Source organism: Kogia breviceps, chromosome 1 (assembly GCF_026419965.1).
Source record: "Kogia breviceps isolate mKogBre1 chromosome 1, mKogBre1 haplotype 1, whole genome shotgun sequence".
NCBI classification, from domain to species: Eukaryota; Metazoa; Chordata; class Mammalia; order Artiodactyla; family Physeteridae; genus Kogia; species Kogia breviceps.
In genome coordinates this window covers 114802422-114830198 of record NC_081310.1, presented here as the reverse complement: position 1 = coordinate 114830198, position 27777 = coordinate 114802422, and the positions used below count along the sequence as shown (strand labels likewise).

Sequence of the window (27777 nt, the reverse complement as noted above, 5' to 3'; positions counted from 1 at the left end):
TGCCCCCTGCAAAACAAGCAGGAATACAGTGGAACCCCCTAAACAAACAACAGTCTCTTCTTCCATGTTACTGCTGGGGGTGGTGGTGGGGCGGTGGCAGCAGTGGAGATCACTGCCCAGAAGCCCGGGGTCCCAGGTTAGTGCTCTTGGCGTGACCTTGGCCAGATCGCTTTTCATCTTGAGCATTCACGTCTGGCTCTAAATGCAGGGGTTGGGCTGCACTGGTGATTCCTGCTGGGGGGGGGTTAGGAGTGTGTTGCATTTCTCGGGTGTTGGAGGGGAAGCCCGGGGAGGTCCCCACAGATATAGAAAGGAGAGGCGGAGGCAGTCACTCACACAGCGAGCACGGCAGGACGCTCCAGATGTCTTTATTGGGGCTTGAGCACAGCATGACAGTCAAAGGCATGCAGACAGGGCGGCAGGGCCCAGCCTAGGCATGCCTCAGACACACGAGGGGACAGCTTTAGAAAAGGACGACCAACACCAGGGAGGGGCAGGGCGGGCTGGGAGTGGGGAGGGAGGGCCGACGCAGGGGCAGAGGCCAAGGTCGAAGGGGGCACCTGGCCTCGGCTATTGCACGCATACTCTGGCCACCAGCCAGGAAGTACTGTATTGCAACTGGTCTCCGCTCACCCGCAGCATTCCCTTCTCAGACCCCTGAGCCAGATGGGCAGACAGACCCCTTCCGTGCCCGTCTGCCCAGCAGCATCTTTGGAAACAAACGGACGAAGGCGACAGAACATAAAACCAGAAATAAAAAAAGACAAAACACCCCCTCAGTCAAGGACACAGGGAAGGTGGAGAAAGGAGTGGAAGAAGGTGCAGAGGAGCCCCGGGAAGTCCCCCAACAACTGGGGCGTGGGGTGGGAGGTAGAGCCCCAATCTGGGGTGGGGTGAGGCTAGTGGAGCAGTGAGCCCAGGGGGCAATCTGGCCTTCCACAGGCCTCTGGCCCACAGGGGAAACACTCCCAAGAGGGAGAGTCTAGTCGGGGACCACCCAGCTGGACTGGCAGTTCCCAGGTACACTTTTCCTGGGATATTCCACACACATATTCAGCAGAAACAAGGAATCAGTGAAGGGGAAGGGAGTGAGGGTGGGGGTGGGGCGAGGGCCTGGGGAGACACAGCCTAACGAAGAAGACAGACCACCAAGAGCACATGCACTACACACAATAGTATAGTATGTATGAATATAGATACTATATGTGCATATATATCTCTTCAATGTACAACAGAACAAGAACATCAGACCCAATGGCTCTGGGCCCCAAGGGTCACATGGGAGGTTTCCCATCAGTCTTGTGCAATCAAGGATATCTGAGTCTTTCCCAGCGAAAGATGCTTGCCTGGGTTCCAGAGTTGCCCTAAGCCTCTGGCTTTCTGTCTGTCTGCCTGTCTCTCTCACGTTGGTGCCGCTTTAAGAGAGGGTGAGGACTTCAGCCTGGGCATAGTTGGACGAGAGGGCATCTTGGCAGGTCTCTGTGTTTAAAGAGCACAGGTGTGAGACGCTTGGACACACACTTTCGGCTCAACATTGCCTTCTTGTGTGTGGGGGTGGTAAGGAGTTCAGCAAAAGAAAGGGAGAAACAAAGAATGAGACGTTAGAAGGAAGGCAGCTGCTGACCTATAGGCGGCGGGTCGAGGAGTAGGCCAGGAGTGGAGCTGGAAGGTATGGGGCCCAAAGCTAAGAGTCCAGGAAGAGTGGGGATAGGGAGGAAAGGGGGTGAGCCCTTCATCACCCCTCTGCCAACCCAGCACTGGGCCACGGTGACCCATAGGTGATGTTACAGCTTATCTCCATGCCTGTTAGGTAATGAGCTCCAGGAACCAGGAGACCTCAGGTCCTCAAAGCTGCAGTGCAGTGGGAAGTGGGACCACAGCTCTGCAGCCTGGCATGGAGGCCATGGGAGAGGTTCCTGGAAGGGTGGTGGCTCACAGCCCACAGGCAATCGCCTAGGCTGCTGCCTGCCCAGCCTGTTCTCCCCCCTGACATAGCTCCATCTGCTACCACCACCTGGGGCTAGTCCACTGTCCCAGGGGGCTGGTGAGGAAGGCTCCTGAGTGTGCTGCCGTGTCATGCCCAGTCCCCTTCCTCAATCTGGCAGGAACAAAGTCCCAGCAGCTGGAGGATGAATGCTGAAGGGGAAGGTCAGGGAGGACAACTGTGCCCATCTCAGGAGAGACGGCAGGAAACCCAACCCCTCAGTGAGCCCTTCTCGGCATCTCCTCAGCCCGGGACGGCAGTGGTCTGGGCCTTCCCTTCCCCTGCCTTCTCAACTGGGCCACAGGTAGGGCAGGCAGGAGGCTGCTGTGGGGGCAGGTATTATGCCAGAGAAGGCGATGTTCTCTGGCCAGGGCAAAGGAGGCCCTCGTCTTCCAGGAAGCTCTGTGAAAGGGCAGCCGGAGCTGTTAGGCAGCCACCCCTCTGACTCCCATGCAGTCTGGGCTCTGGGCTGAACAGGTACTTTCCCCTCTGGCTCCAGCTCCCAGGCACCCCTCTCAGAAGACCTGTGGGGCTGAGAAGTGGCCTCTAGAGTTGTCAGCAGCCCTGGTACAAACTGGAGGGGTAACAACTCCTAACCGGGCTGCTTCCCTGCTCTGTGGGGAGCGGCTGGGCCCCAGCTGCAGGGGAAAGGCTGTTAGAAGCCAAAGTAATGGGTGGAGGTCCAAGTCCAGATCCAAGGTAAAGCAAACTGCACTCTCAGATTGTGGGTGGGAGGGAGAGCCCTCTCCCGAGGAGGGAGGCCCAAGGCCTGGGCAAGCCTGAGGCCCATGTAGGCAGCCGCCTCCCCAGGCAGGGCCTGGTGTACAGTGAGGCTCTGTAAACTCCAGGGCTCACTTTGCCCTTTCCGAGGGCCCTGAGAGGAGCTGGGGCAGGCAGCCTACTCAGCTCTCCCATCAGCTCATGCTCAATCCTGTGTCAACCCTACAGAAGCCAAAGAGACAGGAGGGCTGTGTGGGAGCCCACCTCCCAAGGCACTAGGGGCTCCAGCCTGGCACTCCTGCATCATGTCGCCCAGAGACATCTGTGCCCACCATGGGGGTGCCATGAGCATGCCCGTTCCTGTGGGAGGGAAGAGAGGGAAGGAGGCGGTGGGTGCCGTGGAAACTTGGGCTCCTGACAACTTGAGGGCTGCCACAGAAATAGCCGCCTCAGTTCCCTGAACCAGAAAGGCAAGTGAGAGGAGAAAATAGCTGTGGTGCCCATGCTACACCGGACACCCAGCTCATCGTGTCCGTCTCAGAGCCAGGACCCCTGCACCAGGGAGCCCGGCAGGAGCAGGACCGAACCCATCCTCCCGGAAGAGAAGCCGGGTTCTCAGACTGGGCTGAAAGGGTAGAAGGTGCCCTGCTCCCCGACCTGCTCCACAGGGCTTCCCTGTCCGTGTCCCCTTCTGAGGGGCAGTGGCATGGATGCCCCTGTATCTTCTCAGCTCTTCTTCTCGTCATTCTGAGAGCAAGCAGGAGGCAGGCCCCACAGACCACAGCAGGGCTGGGGGAGCCCAGGACCCACCTTGAACAGACTTTTCTGGAAGGGACATTCCTGTGTCTGCCCAAGGCTGAAGAAGGCACTGAAATGGGGATGTTCCTGGAACAGGCTCTTCATCACCCCTCCAACCCCATGAAACGGTCTGACCTTTCTGCCCAGCTCACCTTTTGGGGTGGCCCCCAGAGTCCCCAGCCTCCTGCCAAGTCCCAAAATGCTGTCTGGCGGTACCTATCTCTGCCCACTCTGGAAGGAGCAGACATGGACCTTACTTAGTCATTCCCTCGACAAAGTTGCATAATCTGACTCTAAAAATTGCCAGGCACACGGCTCTGCTGTCAGGTCTAATTCCCATCAGGTGAAACAGGCAATGTCTTGGCTGAGGTGTTCCGAGTTCCTGGGCTGAGGAGGTCCTGGAGAGCCTGGCTGGTGCGCTGGGGGGGGGGGGGGGGGGGGGGCCCTGCGGCTCGGCTCACCCTGGGTGCTGCAGGCTGCCCGCAGGGAACTGGTGGGGGCAGGATGGCTTCAGTCCTTACACTTCCCCTCAGCTGCCCCTGACCAGGGTGCACCCCTGCTCACTCAATGACTCACAGACCTGTTGTGCTCCCTGGCTCGTTAGGTAAATGAATACACTTAATTATAGAAATTAGATGAGTCTCCGGTTCTGGCATGGATACAGAGCACAGAGGCTGGGTGGGAGCGGCAGGTGACTCAGAAGCAGGGCTGGGAGTTGGAGGGAGCGGGAGAGGAAGGAGAATTGTCGGGGAAGCAGAGGAAGCAGCGTGGCAAGCGATACTGCAGCTCGGGGTGCAGATGGGATGCTGGGCTCCGCTGCTGGGCGCCACCCCGAAAGGAGGACATCCCCGCGCCTACGCAGCCAATCCTGGGGCTCTGACTCTAGGAACTCCCACCTGCACCCCATGGCAGGGCTGGAGAACATCAGGTGGCACTGCTCCCCCAAAGGGTCAAGCCCTCACACACCGGCAGAGATGCCCCAGGGGGACAGCCTTATTCCTGGCTGGTCTGGGTGTGGGATTGACAGACAGACAGACAGAGATGTTCAATTGCAGGCTGCTTGGTTACTGGCTGAAGGCCCCGAGGGATGGAAATGCATTTGCTGTGATCTAGGTGGGACCCTGAGCGGGACGCAGGGCTCAGAGACACAGTCCTGGGGGTGACGGCACCCTCAGCTCAGAACGAGAGCGAGCGGGATAGAAGGCCTGCAAGTAGTCTCTCCCTCACTCTCAGGTCCCAGAGCTGAACATTTTGGGGAGCTGGGTGCTGTGGAGGAGAGGCCTGGGGGCCTGAATTCTCCTGCATCCTGCCTGGCTTCTGCAGGCCCCAGGAGGAACGAGGGCTGGAGGCATGTGAGTGAGCCTGTTTGCACGCATGTGCCTAGGGGTGGGGTGAGCCGAGGGTGCGGCTACGGGGCTGAGTGTCCAGGGGGTGGGCTGGTGAGGGGGTGGAAGGGGTGGGCGAGCAGCTTTCTTGGAGGGTAGGGTGAGCTGTACCGCAATGCCAGTTGAGATAGCCCCAGACTGGTTCCAGCAGCTCCTGCTGTGTTGTTTAGACTCCGGGACTTTTCACAGCCTTGGTGAAGAAAAGGCACTTGGGTCAGAGGGGCACAGCTCCTTGCCTGAGATGCTCCATCGGATCCACGTTCTGGGGACCCTGCAGGGCGGGCAGCCCTGGGACTGGGTGGAAGGGTCTGGTCCACCTGGGAAAGGCTCCCTGACTTTCTCTGGTCTCTGGATGGACCCCTGGGCCCCACACTCAGCTGACCTTTGCCCTATCATTGTCCCCAGGTAGGTTTCCCTCCAGCTGCATGAAGCCCCTACAGCCCTCAGTACCCTCCTTGCTCAACCCTAAGACGCCCTAATTAGCATTCACCACTTTCCTTCCAGGCAGTTCACCTTTAGTCACATGCACCTACAGGGTCACATGGGGTCTGTGCTGGTGGCCGGAGGAGGCCTGGGCCCACTCACTCCTGGGCCTGAATGTAGCCCAAGCGCAGAGAAGTGTGGCGTGGTCCGGCACAGGGAAAGTTGCCGAGCGCGCACTGGGAGTTTGGCGATGCTAACTGCCACGCTTGCTTAGCAGGGCCTGTTTCCCAGCAACCCACCTGTTCCCTCTCGAAGGTCACTCTAATTGGCTGAGCTACATGCTTGTTGCCAAGAAGCAGTGTGGAGGCATCTTGAAAATAGAGCAGCCGGGCCCCACAAGCAGCCAGAGAGATACAACGTGGTGGGACGCAGGTTCCCCAGCCCCATGCATGCACACACACAGTCTCCTCCTCAGATGGGACCTGTTCCCCAGGCCCTCGTGGTCCCTGCTCTGACTTGCAACCTCACAGCCTCCTGCGCACCACTACTTCCACTGAGCCCCTCACCACTCTGGATGAAAACAGGGGTGATCAGGACTCAGTTCTGTTTGCTCAAGTTCTACATGGGGAGTGGGGTCCCCTTCACCCCACCTTCTACACCATCCACTTAGCATGCTCCAGCCAGAGCAAGACTCTGGGTGCGAACCAGGACACAGTGGAAGCCACAGCATGTTTGGGGTGGGGGCAGGAGGGAGAGGCACATCCAGAGCCCAAGGAGTGGGCTACACAGAGGCCAGGGGTGACCAGAAGAACACAGAAGAGGGTGTGAGGAGTCTGAGCACTGTCCACCTGCAGCCCTTTAGCTGAGCCTCCGGGCCATCTCCAGGTTCCAGGCTGCTGCTCCTGCTTCTGCCACCCAATAGAAAACATGCCCAGCAAAGCAGGATGCATGCCTCTCAGGTCTTGGCTAGGGTCAGGGTGCCCTGGGGATCCCTTGGGGACAGTGGTGCTGAGCAAGCCAGGAAAAGGGCCTGGGAAGGTGTCCCTGGCGGCTGCCTGGGCTGGGCAGGCCAAGGGACATCCTTGGGGGGACAGAGACATCACAGGCTATTCCTACAGCAGCCACTGCCCCTGCCTCACTCAACCTGCCTTTGGTCTGGGGTTTGGGGACGGTGGGAAGTGGCGGCGGGTTGTTGGGCTGAAAGAAGGTTAGTTAAGAAGTGGCCTGCAAACCCAGGGCAGAGCTTTTTGCAGGGAGAGTTGGGGTTTATCCTGAAACTAGGCAGGCTATTTAGAGAGATTAGGTCACAGGGACAAGGCAGGAAGAACAAAAAAGTGATGAGGAGCTGGGCAGAAGGGACACTTGGCCTTGAGAGCCCTGGCTCTCAGCCACCACTGGCTCTCAACCATCCCTAATCATTTCAGTCCCACTTTTTCAGGCCAGGAATCCCTAGCTCCACTGACCAGCTTCTGCATGGGGTCTGCTGATGGAATTTCAGCCTTCCCTTGAACTCGCCAAATCCTTCAGAACGCACTTCAGAGGGGACCCACTCTCCCTGTCCACCCCTCCCCCTGGTCACCTTCTGGCTCTACCCGGAGTGAACAGTCCCATCTCAGGGGCTTGCAGATTTGGGTGGCAGAACCCCCAGTGCAGGACAGAGGAGGTGGGACCTGAGCCAGGCTCTCTGAAGACCTCACACCAGCACCCCATTCTTACTCTGACTCCTGAATGGTGTTGGCATCTCCCAGGACTACTTACTTGGGGAAGCCTGAGCTGTGTTTAAGGGAGGCCTAGGGGAAGGCTAGCAATGACCATGTAGAGCCAGGCCTGAAGACCACTGCAGGAACCAGAGGAAGAGAGGCGATAAAATAGAAGGGTGGCAGGAGCCTTGATCTGGGGTCCCCTCACCCTCTAGCACTTGTCTTCCCCGTGGGCATCCAGGGGGCTCTGTGTATCTTCTGGGGATGCTGCAGGCCTTTCTAATCCGGGAACTGGAATATCAGGGGACCCATCCTAAAAGGGAGGGCACATCCGAGGCAGAGGAGATGGTGTCCATGGCCTCAGAGGAGGAGGGGACCTCAAGCTCCATGGGGCACACTGGGGAGACTCAGCTCCGTGGGGGCTACCCCCCTGCCCAGCCTGGGGAGCCATACCTTTCCGGACACTACCATCGGCGCAGGCAAAGTCCCCAGCGCTGAGCAGGAAGCAGGCAGCTGCCTTCTTGTTTCTGTCTCGGGTGCCGGAGCGTCGCAGGGCCCGGCGCTCCTCCGGGGTGCGGGCGGCGGCCAGGGGCTGGGTGAGGCCGGCTCCCTCCTCGTCTGACAGCACCGCGCTGGCATCGCCGTTCTGCTTGGAGTCTAAAGGGGCAGACAGAAAGAAGGCTGCATGAGGGCTGATCCCAGACCTAAAGCATCACTTACCCAACCCGAGGGGAGAGTGTTGCCAGAGCCAGGGAGTGGGTCTGGTCCTGGGGGGCAGGGGACAGGATGCAGGCTTCCCTCCCAGCCTTGGCCAGGGCCACAGATACCCTAAAAGCAGGGATTCCCCAAGCTGGCCCTTTGAGATCAGTCCAAGGCAGGCAGCAGAGTCGGCTTCTTCCTTGGCTCTGGCTCAGGCTGACACTCGGATGAGTTTGCATTCCCTAGGAGAATGCCTGGCTTGTTGGGGTGAGGGGTAGCACTGCCAGGGTTAAACTGTTAGTGTGGCTTCTGCAGCTGTCTTCCTGGACCACCCGAAGGCACTTATTCTTGTTCACCAGGCATCCAAGCCAGAGTCAGTGCCTGAAGGATTGAGTTCTCTGCTCTCGGGGCTCCCCTGTGTCTGGGGAGGACCCCGAGGGGAAGAGGCTCCAATTCAGCTCCTACTGCTGTGGGCTCTTCGTCCAAACCCTGCTCTGCCAGGCACGCAGCAGCACAGATGAAGGTGAGCCCTGGGATCTGGAGAAGGGGGGCTCCTTGGTCGGAAGGCAGTGGCCAGGAATGCCCTTTCTGTGACGGAGCAGTTAGGGTCAGGCTAAGAAACGGCTCATAGAGCCATAGGTATTGCAGATCCAGCCTAGGGACTTGTATATTTTGATATTGTTACCCTCTGAGCCCTGAATGGACCTCAGGGTAGAGCTGAAATTCCCTGGGGTACTGGCTGGGAGATTTATGTTCAGGGATTGGGGAAGAGGGTACCATTTTGGTGGGGGAGAAGAGGGGGGCCTAATGGGTGCTGTTCCATCAAGGTCTTTGAAAGACCCGGGCCCTTGAATGACTCCAGGGAGTGAGCGGCTCAAGCACATAGGATGGGCACCCACCAACAGGCCACAGGTGAATCCCAAGTCAGGCACCTCCCCACAAGGACGAGTCCCACTTTGCCCCCAGAGCCGAGACAGGAGCTGCTACCTTATTCTCCTGGCACCCCCCCACCCATTGGCTCCCCAATGGCCCCCCCCCCCACCATGCTAGGAATCCCGTACCTCCCTCGGGAGCCCATCCCGTACCTAACAGTTGGGTTCCCAGTCTCCAACCTAACTTCATGTTGCTGTGGGTGAAGCCAATTTCCTTTCACTCTTGACTCAGGCAGAAGCAAGCTTTCCTGGGGTGGCCTTTCTCATCCTTGAAGAGCATGATTCAGACCCTCACGTCCTCCCGTTCCAGGATGCAGCTACCAGTTTCTTCCACCTTTCCTTTCCCCTCTCCCAACACTGTCTGGGCTGCTCCCTCTTGGTTCCCTTCCGTCCCATGTTAAACTCCGAGCCCAGGGCTCAATCTAGCCTGTGCCAAACAGAAGGCAGCCTCCCACTGCCATTACGTTATCACATTTATCAGGCCAAGAGACACTAGACTGGAACGTTTGGAAAGAAATGATTCATGTGTTGATTCTCCTCAGAAGAACAGCTGCCCTACTCTCCAGCTAATAATGACAGCGCCTGATATTTGTAAAGTGGTTTTAACTTCTTAAAGGACTTCCAGATCCATCATTCGTTTGGGTCTCATCAAAGTCCGGGTAAGACATTGACAGCATTCCCGTTTTACAGGTGAGGAGTCTATGCCCAGAGAGGGTGAGTAACTGGCCTGTGGGCACACAGCGCAATGGCCAAGATGGGATTAGAAACCCAGGCTTCTAATTTACAGCCCCATGCACTGCCCATAGCAGCCTAAATTTAGTGGGATACTTGCTCCACAGAGCCTGATGTTCAGGAAGCTATCAGAGAATAGATATTCAGCCTCAATACTGTGCCCTCATAAAGGCATGCCTTGTATTTAGGGAAGCCCAGAGCAATAAAAGCACAATCCCAAGTTCCAAGGGCTGAGTTTCACCTGGGAACTCCCCTGGCCACTGGGGGAGAGGTGGCTTTCCTTCCCAGTCCCCAATCTCACCTGCCCGTTTCCTCTCAATCACACCCTCTTCTGGGGCAGGGGGGCTGGCATCACTGTAGGTACTGTCCCTGGGCGAGGTCTCCTGCGACTTGCAGTAAATGGGCGACTCCAGCTGGGGCGGCCGAGGTACGTGCTTCTTCCGTTTCTTGGGCAGCTTCTGCTTGGCCATGGCCAGAGAGTAGTACATACCGAAGTTGTTGACAATGACAGGCACGGGCATGGCAATGGTGAGCACGCCGGCCAGTGCACACAGCGCCCCCACCAGCATGCCTGACCACGTCTTGGGGTACATGTCCCCGTAGCCCAGCGTCGTCATGGTGACCACGGCCCACCAGAAGCCGATGGGGATGTTCTTAAAGTCGGTGTGATCATTGCCCCGCGGGTCGGAAGGCCTGGCACCGATGCGCTCTGCGTAGTAGATCATGGTGGCGAAGATAAGCACGCCCAGGGCCAGGAAGATGATGAGCAGCAGGAACTCATTGGTGCTGGCGCGCAGGGTGTGGCCCAGCACGCGCAGCCCCACGAAGTGGCGCGTCAGCTTGAAGATACGCAGGATGCGCACGAAGCGCACGACGCGCAGGAAGCCCAGAACGTCGCGAGCTGCCTTGGACGACAGGCCGCTCAGCCCCACCTCCAGGTAGAAGGGCAGGATGGCCACGAAGTCGATGATGTTGAGCAGGTTCTTAACGAAGTCCAGTGTGTCGGGGCAGCACACGATGCGCACCAGGAACTCCAGCGTGAACCACAGCACGCACACTCCCTCGATGTAGGTCAGGATGGGCTCCGTTTCCACCTCCCGCCGGAAGCGCACGCTGGTAGTATTCCCCACTCTGTGGATCTCCGTCACGTTGCGGTCGATGTTGAAGGCCTCGTGGGTCTCCAGGCAGAAGGTGGTGATGGACACCAGGATGAAGAAGAGAGAGGCAAAGGCCACCACCTATGGGCGGGGAGGAGAGTGAAGGCAGCTGTCAGGGACAGATGCTCCCAGCAGGGACAGGCCCCTCGGCCTGTAGAGGGAGGGGCCGTGGGTCACCAGGCAGTCTGTTAGGTGGTGAGAGGTGGAATTAAGGTACACAGTCAGGGGCTGGAATTCCCTCCCCAAAGGGTCTTTATCCCTCTGCTTGCGTGCTTTAAGGCAATACGTCCCAATCCTTGTCATGGTGCACAGAAGTTAGAAGCTGCCTTTGGCTGGAAGGAACTGAACAGAGGACTATAGCTGCCTGGCCCTGCCTACTGCCTAGCTCTGCCCACCTCTAACCTGATCGTGCTTTGAGGCTTCTCAAACTGTAATGGTTGTATAAATCCTCCGGGAACCTTGTTAAAACGCCATTCTGATTCAGGAGGTCTGGGGCAGGGCCTGTGATTCTGCATTTCTAACAAGCTTTCAGGTGAGGCTGCTTGTCCACAGACCACACCTCAAGTAACTAGGCTTTAAGGCGGTATTCCTCAAAGTGAGGACCTGGACCAGCAGCATTAGCATCACCTGGGAACTAGTTAGAAATGCAAAGTCTCAGGCCCCACCCAAACCTACTGAATGACAAATGCTGGGCGGAGGGTCCAGTAATGTTTCAACAATCCTTCCAAGTAATTCTGATACGGACTAAATTGCAAGGGCCACTACATTAAGGGATAATGCCTAGAGGCAGGGGGCTGGCATTCTACCGATTAAGCTCCGGCCATGACCCACCTCCTCGAGCCCCAAGTCCCAGCCCCTCCTGCCTACCTCTCACCCTAGGATGTCTGAGCCGACTGCCCAGACAGTGAGAAGCGTCTGAAGAAAGACAGCCTGCTCCAGGGCAGGAGACAGGGTAGTCTGCCCAGAATAGCCACCCTCCCCTTCCCGAGAACTGATATTTCCTGGGGCACTGAGCGCCAACAAAAAATAAACTGCACCCATTGGGACCAGTGTGGCAGCAGCTGATCTGGACAGCTGCTAGGATCTCGGCTAGAATGATGACAGCAACACTCAGCAGAGGACCGGCTGGGTTTAAGTGTCCAATCATTATGAATGGAGATGAAATGCATGTGTAATAACACCAATTACGGAGCCTTCATCTGTTATTCATGTGATGCCATTCACCACTGTCAGGGTGCTCCTTGCTGGAGTCCATGCCCCCTGCTGTTGTCTGTCCTGCTTGGTGGGTGGGGATGGGCTTCCTCCCTGAGCAGCGGGCTGAGCTGATAGATGAGGGAGCACTGTGGCCCCACGACCCCTTGGCAACCCCCACTGCCTGCCCCACTCTGATTTCCACCTGGCCATGGCATTGCCCCGTCTAATGATGCCTCTCAGAGGTGCCTTCCTCCCTGGGAGTCTGCACCGAGACGGGTGAGGTGGGTGGGCACAACTTGTTCTTAGTACTGCAAAACACCAATGGAGAATACAGGGGGATCTGGGAAAATGAAGCAAGAAGTAGCACCTCCAAGGGCTTCTGGAACAGGAGTGAGTCTGAGGAGGGAACTTTGGGAATGAACATTCATTAGCCGTCTATTCGGTGCCTGGCATACTTGGGCACTCTATATGTGTTATCACCTTCATTCCTCCCTGTGAGGTAGGCCTCATCATCCCATTTTCCAAAGGAGGAACTGAAGATCAGAGAGGTTATATACTTGCCTAAGGTCACACAGCCTGGATGGGATGGAAATCAGACTTCAACTCAGCACTGTTTAACTCAGGGGCCATACCTTCTCTTCACACCTCCCAGGCAGGGTCAATTCATAGACCCAGGAAAGTCTTCTCTGAATTGTCAATACTGCTCCCAGCCAGCTCCCCGATGACTATTTCACTCTTAGGGATGTGTACCTTTGGCTTGGAACAGACATCTGCCACACAGTAAGACTTATCTTATTTATACTTGAACATGGACAGGTTGATCAGATATGGCAAGTTAGGAGAAGCAGGGTAGCAGACCACAGACACACTTTTCCACTTGACAACTCTGCCTGGAGCTTCTCTTGCCTGCTTCTCCCCCAACCCCGTGAAGGTGAATTTCAAGTTCCCTTGCTGGTTTCAGTTTTCTTCCCCGGAGAAATGGCCTGTCAAGACAATATGGACTGACATGGGCATTAGGCTCCAGGCTATGGGCTCTCGAGGGCCATCCAGAGATGAGCTGGTGGAGGCACCTGTCCAGTGGCCATGGTGATGCTGGGAACCCCGAGTCCTGGCACCGCCCTCCCAAGCAGAGGGGATTGGGGTACGGGGTGGGGTCAGCACATCCCAGATCTGCCAGGAAGCCTGGGAAGCAGACGCTTGTGCTCTTCTGAGGAAAAGTTAGCCAGGAGAGTTGGCCTACCTGGGAGCCCAGCCTGAAGTTAATTGGTGATTTGGAAAAACAAGTTCAGGAAGAGCTGCCAAGGAGCTGAGTAGAGGGAGCAGGGAGGGAAGGGGAGGGGAGGGCAGGGCGGGTGCTGTGCCCAGGGCCACTCTCTCACCAGCAGGGCCAAGGTGCCTTCCTCAACTCCACCCCCAAGGACTCCTTCTGCAGCAGGCCCAGTGGGTGCAAACCACTCCTCCCTCCTGCATTAGGGAACAACCCCCTGAATTCCTGCAGTGTTCACTCTTTTTTTTTTTTTTTTTTTGTAAACACAGAACCATCCCATCTACTTACTTCTACCCCTCACTGCCACCCTCTCAGAGGATGCGGACAGGGAAAGGGGAGCCACATGTGTCCATTTCTCAGGGGCAACAGAGGCACAACACAGGGCAAATGACTTGTTGAGGATTAAACTGAGGCCAGGTCTCTTGACTCACAGATCAGAGCTCTTTCCTCTTGGCCTCTCTGACCAAACAGATGGGGACAATCCACTCCTCCCTGATGAAACCTACATGGGGCCTCGGTCTCCCCTGTGGCCCCTCCAGGCTGGTCCCAGGAAGTCCTCACTCCCTGAGCAGGCAGGTAGACCTAAGGCTGAGCGGTGATAGATGCAGTGGCCTGTGCTCTGGCAGGCTGCCCCAGGTGGGTCCCGAAGTTACAAGGACCCCTTCAGGGCCCTAAATTATTCCCCAAGCCAAGTTATTTTGTAAGTGGGGGCCCTGTTTGCAATCGGTGCCTTTCACCAGGGCTTTTCCCTTTGGTGACGGGGATACTGCTTTCAACCCTTGACTGGGACCTGAAAGGGACCAGCGAGGAGGCGGTGGCTGCAGCAGCATCACCCAGCTTAGAGGTCAAGGCCTCACACCTGGGCCTCCTATCCAGCGCCCCCGCCCCCCCGCAACCCCGGCCCATCCTGCGAGGCTGGCAGGGCCCCTCAGAGCGCTCCCCATCAGCCCCTGCCACACATGGGGCTGTGCAGCCTCGGGGAGCTGAGACTGAGGGCAAAAGAGAGCTAAGGAGCCCTGGGGTCAGCTGCCTGGGTGCCTCATCACCGCACTGCTACTCAGTCAGGGAAACGGTGCACTCTGTGCCTGTTTCCTCACTATATAAAATGAGACACTACTAGTGCCCCCAGTAGTGTTACTGTAGGATTAAATAAGCTTCTACACAGCAAGTGCCTGGCATACAGTAAGTGCTCAATAAATGGTGACAGAGCTGAGGAGGTGAGGGGGCCTCCGTGAACACCCACGCGCAACTTCTGAGGACGAGTTGGATCTGAAGCCCAAAATATCACAAAGCCTTTGCTTCACAGAAGAGAAAGGGACTCGGAAGGTCATTGAATTCAGTTCCCTTTCTGCTGTTTTACAGGTGATGAAACTGAGGCCTGGGGAGAAGTGACCTGCCTGGTTCCCATGCCCGAAGCTGTCTGTTCTTTCCACCGTGTGGGGACAGAAGGCATGGATTCTGCTGGAAGTCAACACTGCCCAAGCAGGGACTTCCCTGGCGGTCCAGTAGTTAAGACTCTCCACTTCCACTGCAGTGGGCATGGGTTCTATCCCTTGAGGGGGAACTGGCATCCCTCATGCAGCACGGTGCAGCCAAAGAAAACAAAAACCAAAACTGCCCAAGCAGAAAACCGCTTGTGTGAACTAGTTCGGCCAGCAGCAGCCCCTCTCCCGCCAGCTGGGAGGATACAGGAGGGTCTCGCCACCCTGGACAGGAGGGTCCTAGCCTCTGTGAAGAACAATGTTGCTCCTTCGAGCTTCCTGCTCCCTTGGGCCCCTCACACTGGCTGGCTGTATCCTGTTGGGGACCCATCTGTCTCCAGAGACCCAGGTGTTTCAGCTGGTGGGCCAGCCCCGTGACCAGCCTCCTTCACTGAGCTCACCCCACAACTGTCCTTGGCGGAAATGTAAAGTCACACACTTCTGGACGCAAGTCTGGCTCCGCTACTTACTGCCCAGACCTTGGGCAAGTTACTTACCCTCTCTTAGCCTTAGGATCTTTGTTCATAAAATGGAAAATTGAATACCTACTATGTGCCAGACACTCTTCTGGGTGTTATGGAACAGCAAGAAATAAAACACCCCTGCCCCTTAGACCTTCCATTCCAGTGGAAGGAGACTGTCAACAAATAAATATAGTATGTCAGATGGTAAAAGAGGGAGAAAAATAAAGAGAAAGAAGGTTAAGAAGTGTGAGGGTGGGGGAGCTATTTCAAATAGGGTGGTCAGGCAAGGCCTCAGTGCCAAGGTGACATCGAAGCAGAGACCTGAAGGAGTGAGGGAATGAGTTATGTGAAGATCCAGCAGAACTCCAGAGGCAGCCGGAAAAGGCAGTGCAAAGGCCCTGAGGCTACCAGCATACTTCATGTATTGATGGGATAAGAGTACCTATCTTATAGGGTTATTTTGAGGATCAAAAGAAATGATATTTGTAAAACTTAGCACCGAGCCTAGAGTGGCTCAGAAATCTGGCAGAGGCTGGGTTGGGGGGGGTGGGGAGGAGGTGACAGACACCAGTCATTGGGAACTGAATACAATCAGCAGGAGCAGGGGAGGGGAGCCCAAGGAGGAAGGGCCAAGGAGACAGATGGACAGATAAACATAAGAAGACTCATGCCCAAAAACCTATATTAAGGATGAAGTGTAGGAGAAGAGAAATTTGAGAACACAGCCAAAGACACTTGCAGAGGAAGATCTGAGGGGATAGGATGAGGAGCTGAGCCTTCTGGGGAAGTGAGATCCTAGTGCCCAGGTGGTGCTGGAAAGGGAGTGGGCAGCCTTGCGGGCTGAGAAGCAGGGAAGAAGAGGAAGTCTGCCAGGCAAGGCATCTCTGAGCTGTCCCTGGGCTCCTGGGTGAGGACCTGTACTATGATGCCCAGGTCCCAGCCGAGGGACCCCAGCTCCTCTCCCTTCATGGGCTGCCCAAGAGCAGAACCTGGCTGGCCCTGGGCCTTCCCATCCTGAGCCAGGACCCTCTGGTTCCGGTGTCAGAGCCAGCCTCTACCATGCCCAGCCCCTGCCAAGCTAGCACCTGGGGCCTCTCAGGGCCACTTGGCTGCCTAGAACCGATAAGTCCCAGAAGGAATTCAGTCCAGTCCATATCACTGGCCAAGAACTTACCCAGACAAATGCCAATTCCAGGTTCTTGCCTATCCGTCAAAACACCCCTGTCCCTTAGACTTTCTGTCCCATGCTGTCCTATCTCTGCTCTGGCTGGTCCCCTGGCCAGTAAATTCCCTTCTTCCCTAACTCTGCATAGTTAAGCACTACCCACATTAAATATTTATTTATATATATATTTATAACTGGCTTCCTTCTAAAAATTATTTAAGGAAGCTAAGTCACTATCATGCAGGGCCTACCCAGTTTAACTTCTATTTCCATGTTGAAGCTTCCCTGCATACCAACCCCCCTCCAAACAAACAAACCCTCATCTCACACAGAGGTGGGATTTATCACTTGCCCCTCTCACCTCCTACCGAACTTCATTTTTTAAGACTAATGTGGCCCCTCTCCTGATCTATCTTGTATTATTATTACCATTTCTTGTCACTCAATTTCCCCCAACTGCCACTTACGCCACCTGATCTGGTTCTCTTTAGGAACAGGGACCACCTCTAACTCGTCTTTATATTTACAGAGGCCAGCCCAGTGTCTGGCAGGTAGTAAGTGCTCAATAAATGTTTTCTGAATGACTGAAGCCAAGGTGACTGCCTGCTTCCTCTCCTGGTCCTAGGGAGCCTGTCACGAGGAGAGATCATCAACCTCACTAACTGGGATTAGAGGTGACAAAGGGATGCCTAGGAATCCCTCCAGGCATCTGGGCTCTCAGGACTCTGCGGCTCTCAGGGGTGGGTCAAGCCATTTGCCTGATGGGGACCCCTGCCAGGGACCAGTAACCTTCACCCAGCCCAGAGAAATCCCCAGCAGGGAGCTGGGCCAGGTCGTGGCAGGCTGGCTGCCAAGGAACAAAGTTGGCTTGAGTACCCTTGTGCCCAGCGTCCCAGGCTGACACTGACCACAGGTGGAGGTGAAGGGCCTGGGGGCTCCCGGTTCCCAAGGCCCAGCTGCCTAACTCTGTTCCTGCCTGCTCTTCCCCCAACTCTCCAAAATAGCCCAAGTTTATTTTATCCCTTCCCCCACTTTACACCCCACCCCCAACAGTGACAAACAGAAACACCTCATCATCCAGAGACAAGAGGTTCAGAGACAAATGTTGGTCTGTTCAGAACAAGAGAGGAAAACAGAAAACAAACCCAGGAGGAGACTGGGAGGCTGCCTCAGGGCAGGGGTGGGGGATGGCCTGCAGCCCTTGGCCTAACATCACTCCCGCTCCTGGGAAGGCGGTAGAGGGGCTGCCCTGGGGCATGCTGGCACTGCCCTTCTAAGGGTGCTGCGGAAGCTGGGGCACCCAGTCTCCTGGGCTCAGGTTCCTGGCCCTTCCTCACCCAGAGGGCATGGGACTGCGAGTCCTGGCCCTCACTCGGAAGCCCGTCATGCCCACCGACGGGCTGGTCCCAGGCAACACCCAGGCCGGAGAAGATGGGGCCTTCAGATGGGGTGAGCAGGAAGCAAGCTCTGCGTTTCCTTCCTAGAAGGCCTCAGTTTCATTCCTCTGCCTGGGCCACGGAACACCTCGTCTCTTCTCTTACCCAAGCCCCCTTTCTTTTTGTCCTATAAAAAGCCCCACAGCGAGGGAAAGAAAGAGAAGGCAAGCTCAGGTGTGAGCAAATCTAGGGAGCAAGGAGACGGGGGATTTAGTTTGGAGGGAGAAGTGAAGGAAGGGATGGGAGGAGAGCAGAAGGGCCTTCCCCTCCCGAAGGGCCCTCCTGAAGTCAGAGGCCCTCTCCAGGCAGAAGCCCCAGGAGGCGGCCGAAGCAGGGGACAAGCACAGACGTGGATGCACAAGATCTGGGCTTGGATCCTAGTTCTACCACCAGCTATGCGACCTTGAACAAGCCCCTCTGGGTCTCCGTTTCCTTCTCCGTAAGCTGAGGTTAATAATCCCTGCCTCACATGGGTCAGCTATTAGAAAAAAGTGCAGGTGTGTCAGCACCTGACAGCTGGCACAGTGGATGCCCAAGCAGTGTGAAACCCCAGCTGCCGCTGCCTCCTGGGGCAGTGTGATCCTGTGGGGTTACCTCCTCTACTCAGAGGGGAAACGCCATGAGAAAACTCAATCTAGGTACTGATTTAGCCAAAGGAGAACTATCATCCTTAACAGGGCCGATAACTGGACTAAAGCCAGCTCAGCCCCTGGGACCTCTGGAGACTGGGAATGAGGGAGGTGAGTGTCCCAGGGTCCCATTCATCAGGCCTCCTGTCTGCCCTCATAAATGGAGGAAGGCCTGATTCTAGTGCTCCGGTTGCTGCCCAAACCCTGACTGGTCCGCCTCAGTCTGGGAAGCCACCCTCGCCATTGTTGAGCCCCCCCCTGCCCCCCCTCCTGGGACCATGGGCAATGGGCAGAGGGGGACAGGACCAGCCTGCCTCTTGTGCTTGCTCCCAGGTCAGGCCATGGGAACAGAACCACAGCAGCGGCCGTCCATGGACCCAGCCGCTGTGAAGGGAGCAGGGTGAGCACCCAGGCTGGAGCCTGCCTAAACAGGAATGGCTCTGCGGGCCAGGCCAGTAGCTAGGCAACAGGCTCCCATAATCAGCTCAGTTCACTTTCCGTTTGTATCTGTTTTGTTCCTGTCATACACCACTACTCAAATGACCAGCTGCTGTATGTGAAGAGATGCCCGGGGCAGCGCTCTGCTCCTCTGCCCTTACTGGCCCTCGGTGAGCGCCCCAGGCCCACCGCAGTGCTGCAGGCCCCTCCCCCTTTTCCTCCAGGGAGGCTGAGGGAGGAGGCCGAGGGAGGGAAGGTATGTGCACAGACCCAGGGGACAGCACAGGGGCAGGGGGTATTATTGGCCTGGGGTAAACAGAGCAGGGATGGCATAGTCCCAGAACCCCTGCACCTCAGACCCTCAGGCCTGGAGGCATAACCGAGTAAGTGTCCCTTCTGATGTCCCCAACTGCCCCTGGTTTTCTGATGTCATCCACAGGAGGTACAGAACCTCAGGCCACCTCCCAGACCAGAGTAACAAACGATGCACCTCGAAAACAGCCACCTTCAGTGGCAAGAACATGTTATCATCCGAGGAGCAAGGGCTGGGTAGTGAGGGAGCCCTGGCTTTGAGTCACAGCCCACCACTCTCTAGCTGTGTGACCTCAGGCAAGCTGTTTACCCTCTCACAGCCTCAGTCTATTAAATGGGGATAATACCTCCGCTGTAAGTTTACTCGGAGGATTAGAGATTAACGCAAAGTACCTGCATGGTGTGCTCAACAAATGGCAGTTGTTTATCAATTAATTTTTTAAACTTTTGTATTCTCACTTGTATGTCCCAGGAACAGCTGAAGGCTTGCCTTTGCCTCTGCCTCTCAGCAGGAGGCAAGCCCCTTCTGGTAGGAGTGCCACCAAAGCTCTATATAGCTGTGCATATCAGTATTAACAACCAGAAGGCAGGGTACTTGGGGTGATTTGCCAGCTCTATTATTTATTCGTTAAGGATCTGTGATGACACTTAACACCCCTGAATCCTGGTTTCTTCATTAAGTGGGAAGAATTTACCCAACCCAGTCCCAAACTTCTGACCTCAACTGGATTGCCCTGGCTGCTGTGATTCTACATCAAAAGGGCCAAGTATCTTGGGCTCCTGGAGGATTTCCAGGGGCTAACCAGGCTCTGAGCTTACTCAGAGAGCCCCGGCTGGACCACACTGCAGTGAGTTGAGGAGAAAATAAACTCACTGATGGTACAGCCCCTTGGAATCAAAGGGGGAGGAACCTGAGCAGATGAAAAGTCCTCAGAGGCCCCAGAATGCTCAGAAATCGGGCCCCTAACCACCTCATCTCATTCCTGCCTCCCTGGCTTGCCCCCTTTGCCCAACTCCATCAAGCTAAATCTGCCTTCTCCTCCCCCACCCCCAACTTCGAAAGAGCCTGAAGGATCTGCACTTGTCTCTGCCCTTGTGCACACAGCCAACAGCGAACACTAGCAGGGTTAGAGGACTGCATGAGAAGCCCATGGGACTCACAGCCAGCCAGGGCCAGGGCAAACAGAAGCAGCACCCTAGCTCTGCTCTCAGTCCCAGAAAAAGGTCCCTACCCTCCAGTGGCTGCCCTGGGATGGTACGCCTCAGCCACTGAGCTCTCTGCTCCTCCCTCCTCTTCCACGCAGGAGATGCATGTGCCCTGGTACAGCATTTATGCCAGCCTAGCCCCTCCCTGCAGCCCCGTTTCCCAATCTCCTGCCCTCCCCTGGGGGGTGCGGTGAGGGGAGTGCAACTTTTTCTCCCATGACTGGGTTGAGGCCCAGCACAGGAGGTGCTGGGGAGTGCGGCAGGGCTCTGAGACTCACTAACATGATGACTTGGGATGCCAGAGGAAACTACCAGCTTCCACAGCAGGGGGCAGTCCCCAGACCCAACACATCACACCGCTCTTTCCTGTCTCCCAGACAGACCCCAGCCGGGCTTCAGGCTGCCATCCATGAGATCAGACACCAACCCCCAGGGGTCTCTTTTTTTTAAAGAATCTAAAGCCATCCTTCATGGGTGTTTTTTTCTTTCTAGATGCCCAAGCCTACCTTCCCCACTACCCCCTTCCAGCTAAGCGGGTTAGGGGAAACTGGATTGACTTGGGGAGGGGATGGTGGGAAGGGAATAGATCTTGCCTAAATCAACCTATACTTCTCCCCCATGCCCCCATCGCCATCACCTATTTCAAGCAGTAACCTGAACCAGGGCTTTCTGGGAAGCCAATTTGTGCTGCAGTGGGAAGAAAGAAGCGGCAACAAATCTGGGATCATCACCAGGCAGCCTGCAGCTGGCCACTGGCTGCGGGAGCCCCGAAGGGCCCGCAACATATTAGGCTCTTCCTGTCTGACTCTCCCCTCATCCCAGCAGAGGCCAGGACAACCCAGGTGTCCAGGAAGCCTCAGGGGTGTGGCATGGGGCAGGCATCTTGACTTATCTTCCTGGGAAAAAGAAGGGCTCTCCCAAACCTGGATGAGAGGTCTGGGTTCTGGTCCCAGTTCTGCGTGTTATGGCTGAAGAGGCTGAAACCCGCGTCCCCCTCTCTAGAACTCACAGTTCCTAGCACACTGAGCTGCTGGGAGGATTTCGATGAGACGGGACACAAGGGACTGCCAGAGTAGGCACTTACGCTCTAGTTTTTTCCCCCAAATCCTGCCTGAACCCAGCACAAGGCCTCATTCCAGTTCTCCAGGACTCTGTCCTTCAGAGAAATTGGTGGTAGATGTAGAGAGGCCACCTGTGCAGGAAGAAGGGGGTGGAAGAGCTCAGCTAAGAGCACCCCACTCGCTGGGAGGGGGATGCCTTAAAGCAGGAGCTGGGATTAGGTCCAAGTAGTAAGTCAGGAGTGCAAAAGTGTGCAATCTCCTGATGAAGCGTTGGGGGCGAGGATGATTCCCCTGGGGGCCCATGGAAAGCAGGGAAATTTGGGAGGGAAGCGGTGGTAAAGTCGGTCAGTCTCGGTCGGAGAGAAGACCCAGGCTCCTGCCACTCACCCTGGCCGCCCGGGAGGAGTAGGGATCCTCGAAGAGCGCCCACATGCGGGGCTGCCAGCCGCGGCAGCCCCCGGACCCGGCGCCGGGGCCCGCGCCTCCCTCGTGGGGCCCCAGGCGCTGCAGGGCCAGCTCCCGCTCATCGTCGCCGGCCTCATCGCCGGGCCCCGCGCCCCCGCCGCCTCCGTCTGGGCTCTCGAAGATGTCGAGCGCCTCCTCGGCGTCGCGGTGCTGCCGGTAGGTCATCCAGCAGCAGGGCTCCACGTCGGTCTCGTCGATGCCCCAGAAGGTGAGCTCCTCCTCAAACAGAGGCCCACACACGTCGGCGGGGCAGTGCAGCTTGCCCGTGCGGTAGTAGTTGAGCACGTAAGCAAAGACGCCCGGGTGCCGGTCGAAGAAGAACTCGCAGCCACCGCCGCCGCTGCTGCCTGCACCACCGCCATCGGACACGGGCCGGCCCCCGCCGTCAGGATCGGCCAGCCAGGCGAGGCGGGTGCCCGGTAGGGTGCGCAGGGTGCTGCGGTAGGTCTCATGTCGCGTGCCGCCCACGTTGATGATGATCTTCTCCGACGCCTCGCCCTTGGCCATCTCCTCCTTCAGACATGTTTTGGACGGAGGCTTGTTCCCCGACTTGCGCCCGCGGTAGGAGGAGACACACACCGAGCTGATCATAAGAAGCGCTGCGGGGCTTCGGCTTGGGGCGGCCGCTGCCCTCCAAACACCCTTCCAGAGGAGGCAGCGTCAGACGGGGGAGGGGGAGACCAGGAGGAGGCAGGAGGCCGCGGCGGTCCCCTCTGCGGCGTGGCCCTGCCCCTGCCTCCCCCCCCGGGGCGCGGAGCGGGAGGAGTTGGATTTCTCGGGGTCACAGGTGGTTGGGGTTTGGGCTGGCAGCGCCGGGGAGGGAGGCAGGAGGGGAAAAGGAGAACCGAGGACCCAAGCGAGGCGCCGGAGAGGCAGGGCTAGCACACACACACTTCCCCGGCCAGCACTGGACACCCAGACGCTCGGGGCCCGGGACACGCCCCCCTGCACCCCCCAACAGACGGGGAAGCGCACTGTCCAGGCGCACTGCGCGCGCTCACACTCACACGGGCCACCCTCCGGCTCCCAGTCTGCGCCGAGACCCGGGAGCTGCGGCGGCGGCGGCGGCGGAAGCAGCGCAGCAGCAACAAGTCCTCCAAGCGGCTGCAGGGGCCGGGCCGCCGCTCTCACGGCAGCCGGAGCTCCGCGGGCCCGGGCTGCGTGCGGTCAACACAAGGCGGCGGCGGCGGCATGTGGCCTCTTCCCCCCATTCATAAATCCAGCGCAGGGCACGGATGGCGGGCGGGGCGGAGCGGAACGCAGCGTTCGGGCGGGCGGGTGCTGCGTAGAGCGAGGCTGCACAAGGAAAACAAGCGCGCCCGCAGGAGCGAGCCTCCGATCCTGCGTCCGCGGCTCGATAGCGGCGGGGAGCTGCGCTGCGCTGGGCGCTGCGCTGCGGGGGCCGTGCCGGGGCGGGGGGGCCTCGGACGGGGCGTCCTGCGCGGCGCCGAGCTTGGGGGCGGGGCAGCTCCCGGGAGCAGGGCTCTGGGCACTGCGAAGGAGTCTCCCGGGCGGCGGCCGAGCGGCCAAGGACACCTGCAGGCTTCCTGGGCTGCGACAAGCGGGAGCCTCAGCGCAGCGCCCCGGCGCCTGGCTCCTGCGATCTGGCTGGGCTGAGAGCCACGCCATCCACGCGTCTACCCATCTCCGGGCGGGGCGCTGGCCTTGGCCCGCAGCAGGGGGCGGGCGAGAGGTGGCCTAGGGGCGGGGGTTGCCTCCACGCCGGTGGGCTGTGGCTCTCGGCGCTCTCCGTCTCCCTCCGGCGTTGGCAGCGGACGCCGCTCTCTGCTGGCGCCTTTTCCTCCCGGCGCCGCCTCGCCCGGCTGCGCCCTCCGCGGAGCGGAGTGGGCGGGGCGCGGCGTGGGGCCGACCCGGCTCGCTGCAGGGCCCCGGCGGCCGAGCTTTACCTTCTTCCGCGGAGCCAAGCCAGGAGTGTAACCCCCTCGCCGCCTGCACGCCTTGCGCGCCTCCGCCGCCGTCCCCTCCCGCCCCCTTCGGCCCGGCTCCCCGCCTCCCCCGAGCCCAGAGCTCCTCCCACTGCAGTCCGGCTGCCACCCAAGCGCTCTCGACCCCTGACCTCTGACCCCCTCCCGCCCTTTCTGGCAGCTCCTGTTGCCTCATCCCCACCATGCTGATCGCTTTGTTGCCGGTTAATTGTGGCTGACTGGAGGCCGGAGAAGGAAGAGCGGAGAGACAGTGTCGCTAGGAGGAGGCTGCCCCCTCCTGCCCCAGACACTGTGTTAGGGCCTCCTGACGACTCCACGCCCAACTGGGCCCAAGATCCCCGTGGTCTCTATGCTTGCGGCCTCTGTCACAGTCACCGAAGCCCCCGCGGTGGAATAAGGGACCCGGCGGCCCTGGGCAGAGAAGCAGCTCCTGGTTTAGGCGGGCGGAAGGAAACCGTAGCCTTGGCGCTATTATGGGTGTGGGGCAGGTGGCCCTGAAAGATCATTAGGTTAAAGCCGTGGCTTATCATTATCCTAGGGAGCAACCTCCTGGTTCTACTGTTTCACTCATTGCAAGTTGACTTTGCCCTTTTCTTGTCTCCTCTCCCCTCTCTGACCCTGAGCTCTTCCAGACCGGACTGCTTTTTCACCTTAATAGCTCCCACAGTGCCAGCCTCTGAGAACCTGTTTGCTAAGTGATTGAGAAGCTGCTGTACCCAAAACATTAGGCACTAGCCCAACTTGACTGGCCTCATCCCAAGAGCAATGTCCAGATTCATTTTTTTGTTTGTTTTTAAGTCCAGACTGCTTCCACATCTTTAAATTAATCCTCTTTTTTTTAATTAAAAAAAAATTTTTTTTTTTTTTTACAGTTTTAGGCAAGCCTCCATGTCTGTCCAGATCACCGTAAGAAGGATTTTAAAGCAGAAATGCAAGGTGATTAACACACCTTCCCTGGACACCTGTGCATCATCTGTTTTCCAGATCAGGCAGTACCTGGCTATACTGGGAGAAACAAGACAGGGGCTTGGGGGTGCTCTGAGGAAAGGTTAGAATAGTAGCCCAGTACAAATATGGGGAATTCTTACAAGCAAAATCTTGTCATTAATGAAGTCAGAAAACCAAAATAATGATGATGGTCTGTGATCTGTACTAACATGCAGAAGAGGTAAATAGCATCCTGAACTGTAGGCAGAAACACTCATTTGCTGGCACCCATTTTGTGTCCAGTCTCCCTACCCCTTGGATCTGATGTCTCCATTTCAGAGTTTAGCTGGCTTTGAGTTTGCTGCAGTGGAAAAGAAATCTCCCAGTTGTGACTGGGGAGAGAAGACCCAGGACTGGCCAGAAGCTGGAATGAGGAAGGAAGAACAACAGCATGGTTATTAAAGAATTGACTGTAATGAATAGCTTTAAAGCCCTATCTGGTTGTGTCCTGGCAAACTCCCTAGGGGTTTCTCCCCCACTTTCCATTCTTCAGGCTGGCAGAACTCAGTCATTCCCAGAAAAGGGAGCGGTTGGTGGGGGTGGGTGGGAGAAGTGAAGAATACCATCCCAGCATCCCACTCCTAAGTCATTTGTTCATTCAGTAAATATTTCTTGAGTACCTACTATGTGCCAGAAGCTGTTCCAGGCACTAAACAAAACAGAGCCCCTCCAACCTTGCCCTTGTAAATCTCCACCCTCTTGGTGCTTTCACTCTGTGGTGTTTGTAGATGGTGAGAAGCATGTGGGGAGATAAATGGAGGGAGAAAACTGCCAGAGAAAAAGGAGGCCTGGACAGGAGGTCAGAAAGCTGGGGTCGGGGTAGGGGAACCCAGGAAGAGTCACTGAAAACAGAGGGCCCAGCCTTGGAGAGGCAGCGGGGTGAAAGTGCACTGGGTGGGAGGGCCCCTGACTCAGCACACTGCCCAGCTCCTGGAGAAGGGAACTTAGGCAGGCCAGAGGCCTCCAGAGAAGACCTCACCACTTGCTGAAGGTTTTATCCTAGAGCTCTGGGCTAACCTGTTACCCGGGCCTCTCTGGAATTTTCTGGAGGATTCAGCATGCCGCAGCTGGCCTCATAGGGCTTGTCTCCATCAATTCTGTATGTATGAGGTCTTGCTATTTCCGAAAAGCTCAGAACCCAGGAAGGAGAGAGCACCCCCCACCAGACTGCCATGTGACAGCCTACTGTGGATGGGTGGGTGCTGCCCCCTGGTGGTGCTAGGAGACCCTGCTCCAGACCTCACTGTTTGGGCTGTGGTCATGGGAGAAAATGGGGCTGATAGGCTTCTGGTCAATTCCGGGACCTCAGGTATCTCTCCCATCTGGGACTTGGCCTGATCTCTCCCTTTTCCTTTCCTCCAAGATCTTGATGACCAACAGGCTTAAGCAAGACCACGAAGCAATCACAGCTAGAAATTCCAAATTCCACAAGCTCTTTTCCCTTTTCTCCACTTTCCTCCTCTGGATGCCCAGGTTTCTTCCAGCTGTCTGGAAAGAACATCCATCTGGGAGCCAGTTCATGCTAAAATGTCAGCCACAGTGGGTTTTCCTCAACAGGAATAAAGGTATAGCAAAGAAAAGGAAACCAGAGCAATGTTTGATCCCAGAGTGGAACGGATGGGGGCGCTGTCAAGCACCTGTAGCCTTTCTAGAGCCCCCTCATATGAGGCCCTTGCTCTCTGAGAGCTGAGCCTGATCTGGCCACTAGGAGGCTTGAGAGCCTGACAGCAAAGCCATTTACCCTTCCTGTTTGCCCACTGGGAGCTTGGTGTGGGGCTCAGCCACTTTGAGGTGACAGAAGCTAGCCAATTTCCTCTCCATTTTTGTTTTTTTCTGTGGACTCTGCTTGCTTTGAGGGTCTCCAGGCCTAGGAGCAGGCCCAATGGCTGCCAAGGCAAAGTCCTAGCCATTGATAGTCACACCTCCTTCTTTTGGTATTCCAGCTCCTGCCAAGAACCAAACCCTCTTCCCTCAGGTCCAGGTCAAGGAGCCAGCATCCTTTCCCAGCCTTCCCTGCTTCCCAGACTGGTTAATTGAATTGCTTTATCAGTCATCATCATTGGGGCAGAGGATGATAGAGCTTTTCCCCTCATGGAGGGAGAGAAGGGAGGGTGAGAGGAGGCTGAAACCTCCCATGTGCTTATCACTTCACTTTATCCTGCCTTCCACCCCCACCCCCAGGCGGCCTGCAGAGACTTGCAGGCTCCAAATCAAATGCTGAGAGCCTTCCCAGGAGGGGTCTGGGAAGAACCCAGACACAGAGGACAGCCCACCGGGCCTTGCAGAGGTCAGCTAGAAGGGCTCGGCACAAGGGACGAAGGCAGGGATGAGTTGCTGTGAAAATCCTGGTGAAGGTGTATTTGGGGCTCTGGGGGAACACCAGAGATGGCCTTTGATGACCCAGCTCAAGGGAAAAGACCAGAAGGGTACAGGCTACAAGCTCAGGCCTGGCCAGGACTCAGAGCCTCATAAACCATGGACTTGGAGTCAAAGGGCTAGAAGGGACCTGATTGTCAGCTCACAGGCACATTCTCCTTGACAGATTCCAGGCCTGTGGAGCAGCAGTGAGTGCTGGGAGACTGAGCTTGGCCTGGGCTTGGGCCAAGGGTCAAGAATGATATTGGGCCCCCATGGCCTCTGCATGTAGAACAGTGTTCATGGGATCACAGGATCAGGGCAGCTAAGGGGACTCCCCGGGCCCTCCTGGCTCACGGCTGCTGAGATAGAGGCCCAGGCCAGGTGCAGAGAATGAGAGCACGCATGCACACACGGTAGTTCAGGGCCCAGCTGGCAAGACTCCTTGGCACTCAGTGCTTCTCCATCTAGAAAAGTACAGCTTCCTCCCACCTGGGCTAAATTCTAGCAAAACTGGCTTATTCCATTAGAGTGGTTAATTAGTCCTGATGGGCCCGGTCCCCTCCAGTGGTGTCCCAGGGAAAGGAAAGCAGTTATCTGGAGAGGGAGACCAAACTTGGGCTCCTCTGGGACACTCATGAAACCCAGGGATTCTTCCCTGCTTGGGTCAGCCCTGGGAAGAACAGACAGACCCAGAAGCCAGCCAGCTCTGACCCAGGGAGCCCCAGGGTGGAGCTTTGCTCTGCAGCTGGCACCGTGGCTCGCTTGGAGTAATCCTAATAATGGTTGGGGGGTTGTTGAGTAACACACATGGCCTTCTCCCCATCTCCCAGGGTTTCTT

General features: G+C 57.1%; 1 protein-coding gene across 2 annotated transcripts; it reads right to left on the bottom strand.

Moving 5' to 3' along the window:
• Positions 1–352: 352 nt before the first annotated feature.
• KCNC4 (potassium voltage-gated channel subfamily C member 4) lies at positions 353–23562 on the bottom strand. 2 transcript variants are annotated; one of them, XM_059068608.2, is made up of 4 exons: positions 21571–23556; positions 9675–10611; positions 7464–7667; positions 353–1479 (listed from the first exon to the last, which is right to left on the bottom strand). In XM_059068608.2, the coding sequence occupies exons 1-4, from the start codon at positions 22237–22239 to the stop codon at positions 1418–1420; spliced, it is 1872 nt and encodes a 623-aa protein (XP_058924591.1). In that variant the 5' UTR covers positions 22240–23556; the 3' UTR covers positions 353–1417. The 2 variants fall into 2 exon arrangements, with proteins under 2 accessions (XP_058924591.1, XP_058924600.1); XM_059068617.2 differs by lacking the exon at positions 353–1479 and adding an exon at positions 1486–1541 and having other exon boundaries at positions 21571–23562.
• Between the last annotated feature and the right edge of the window lie 4215 nt (positions 23563–27777).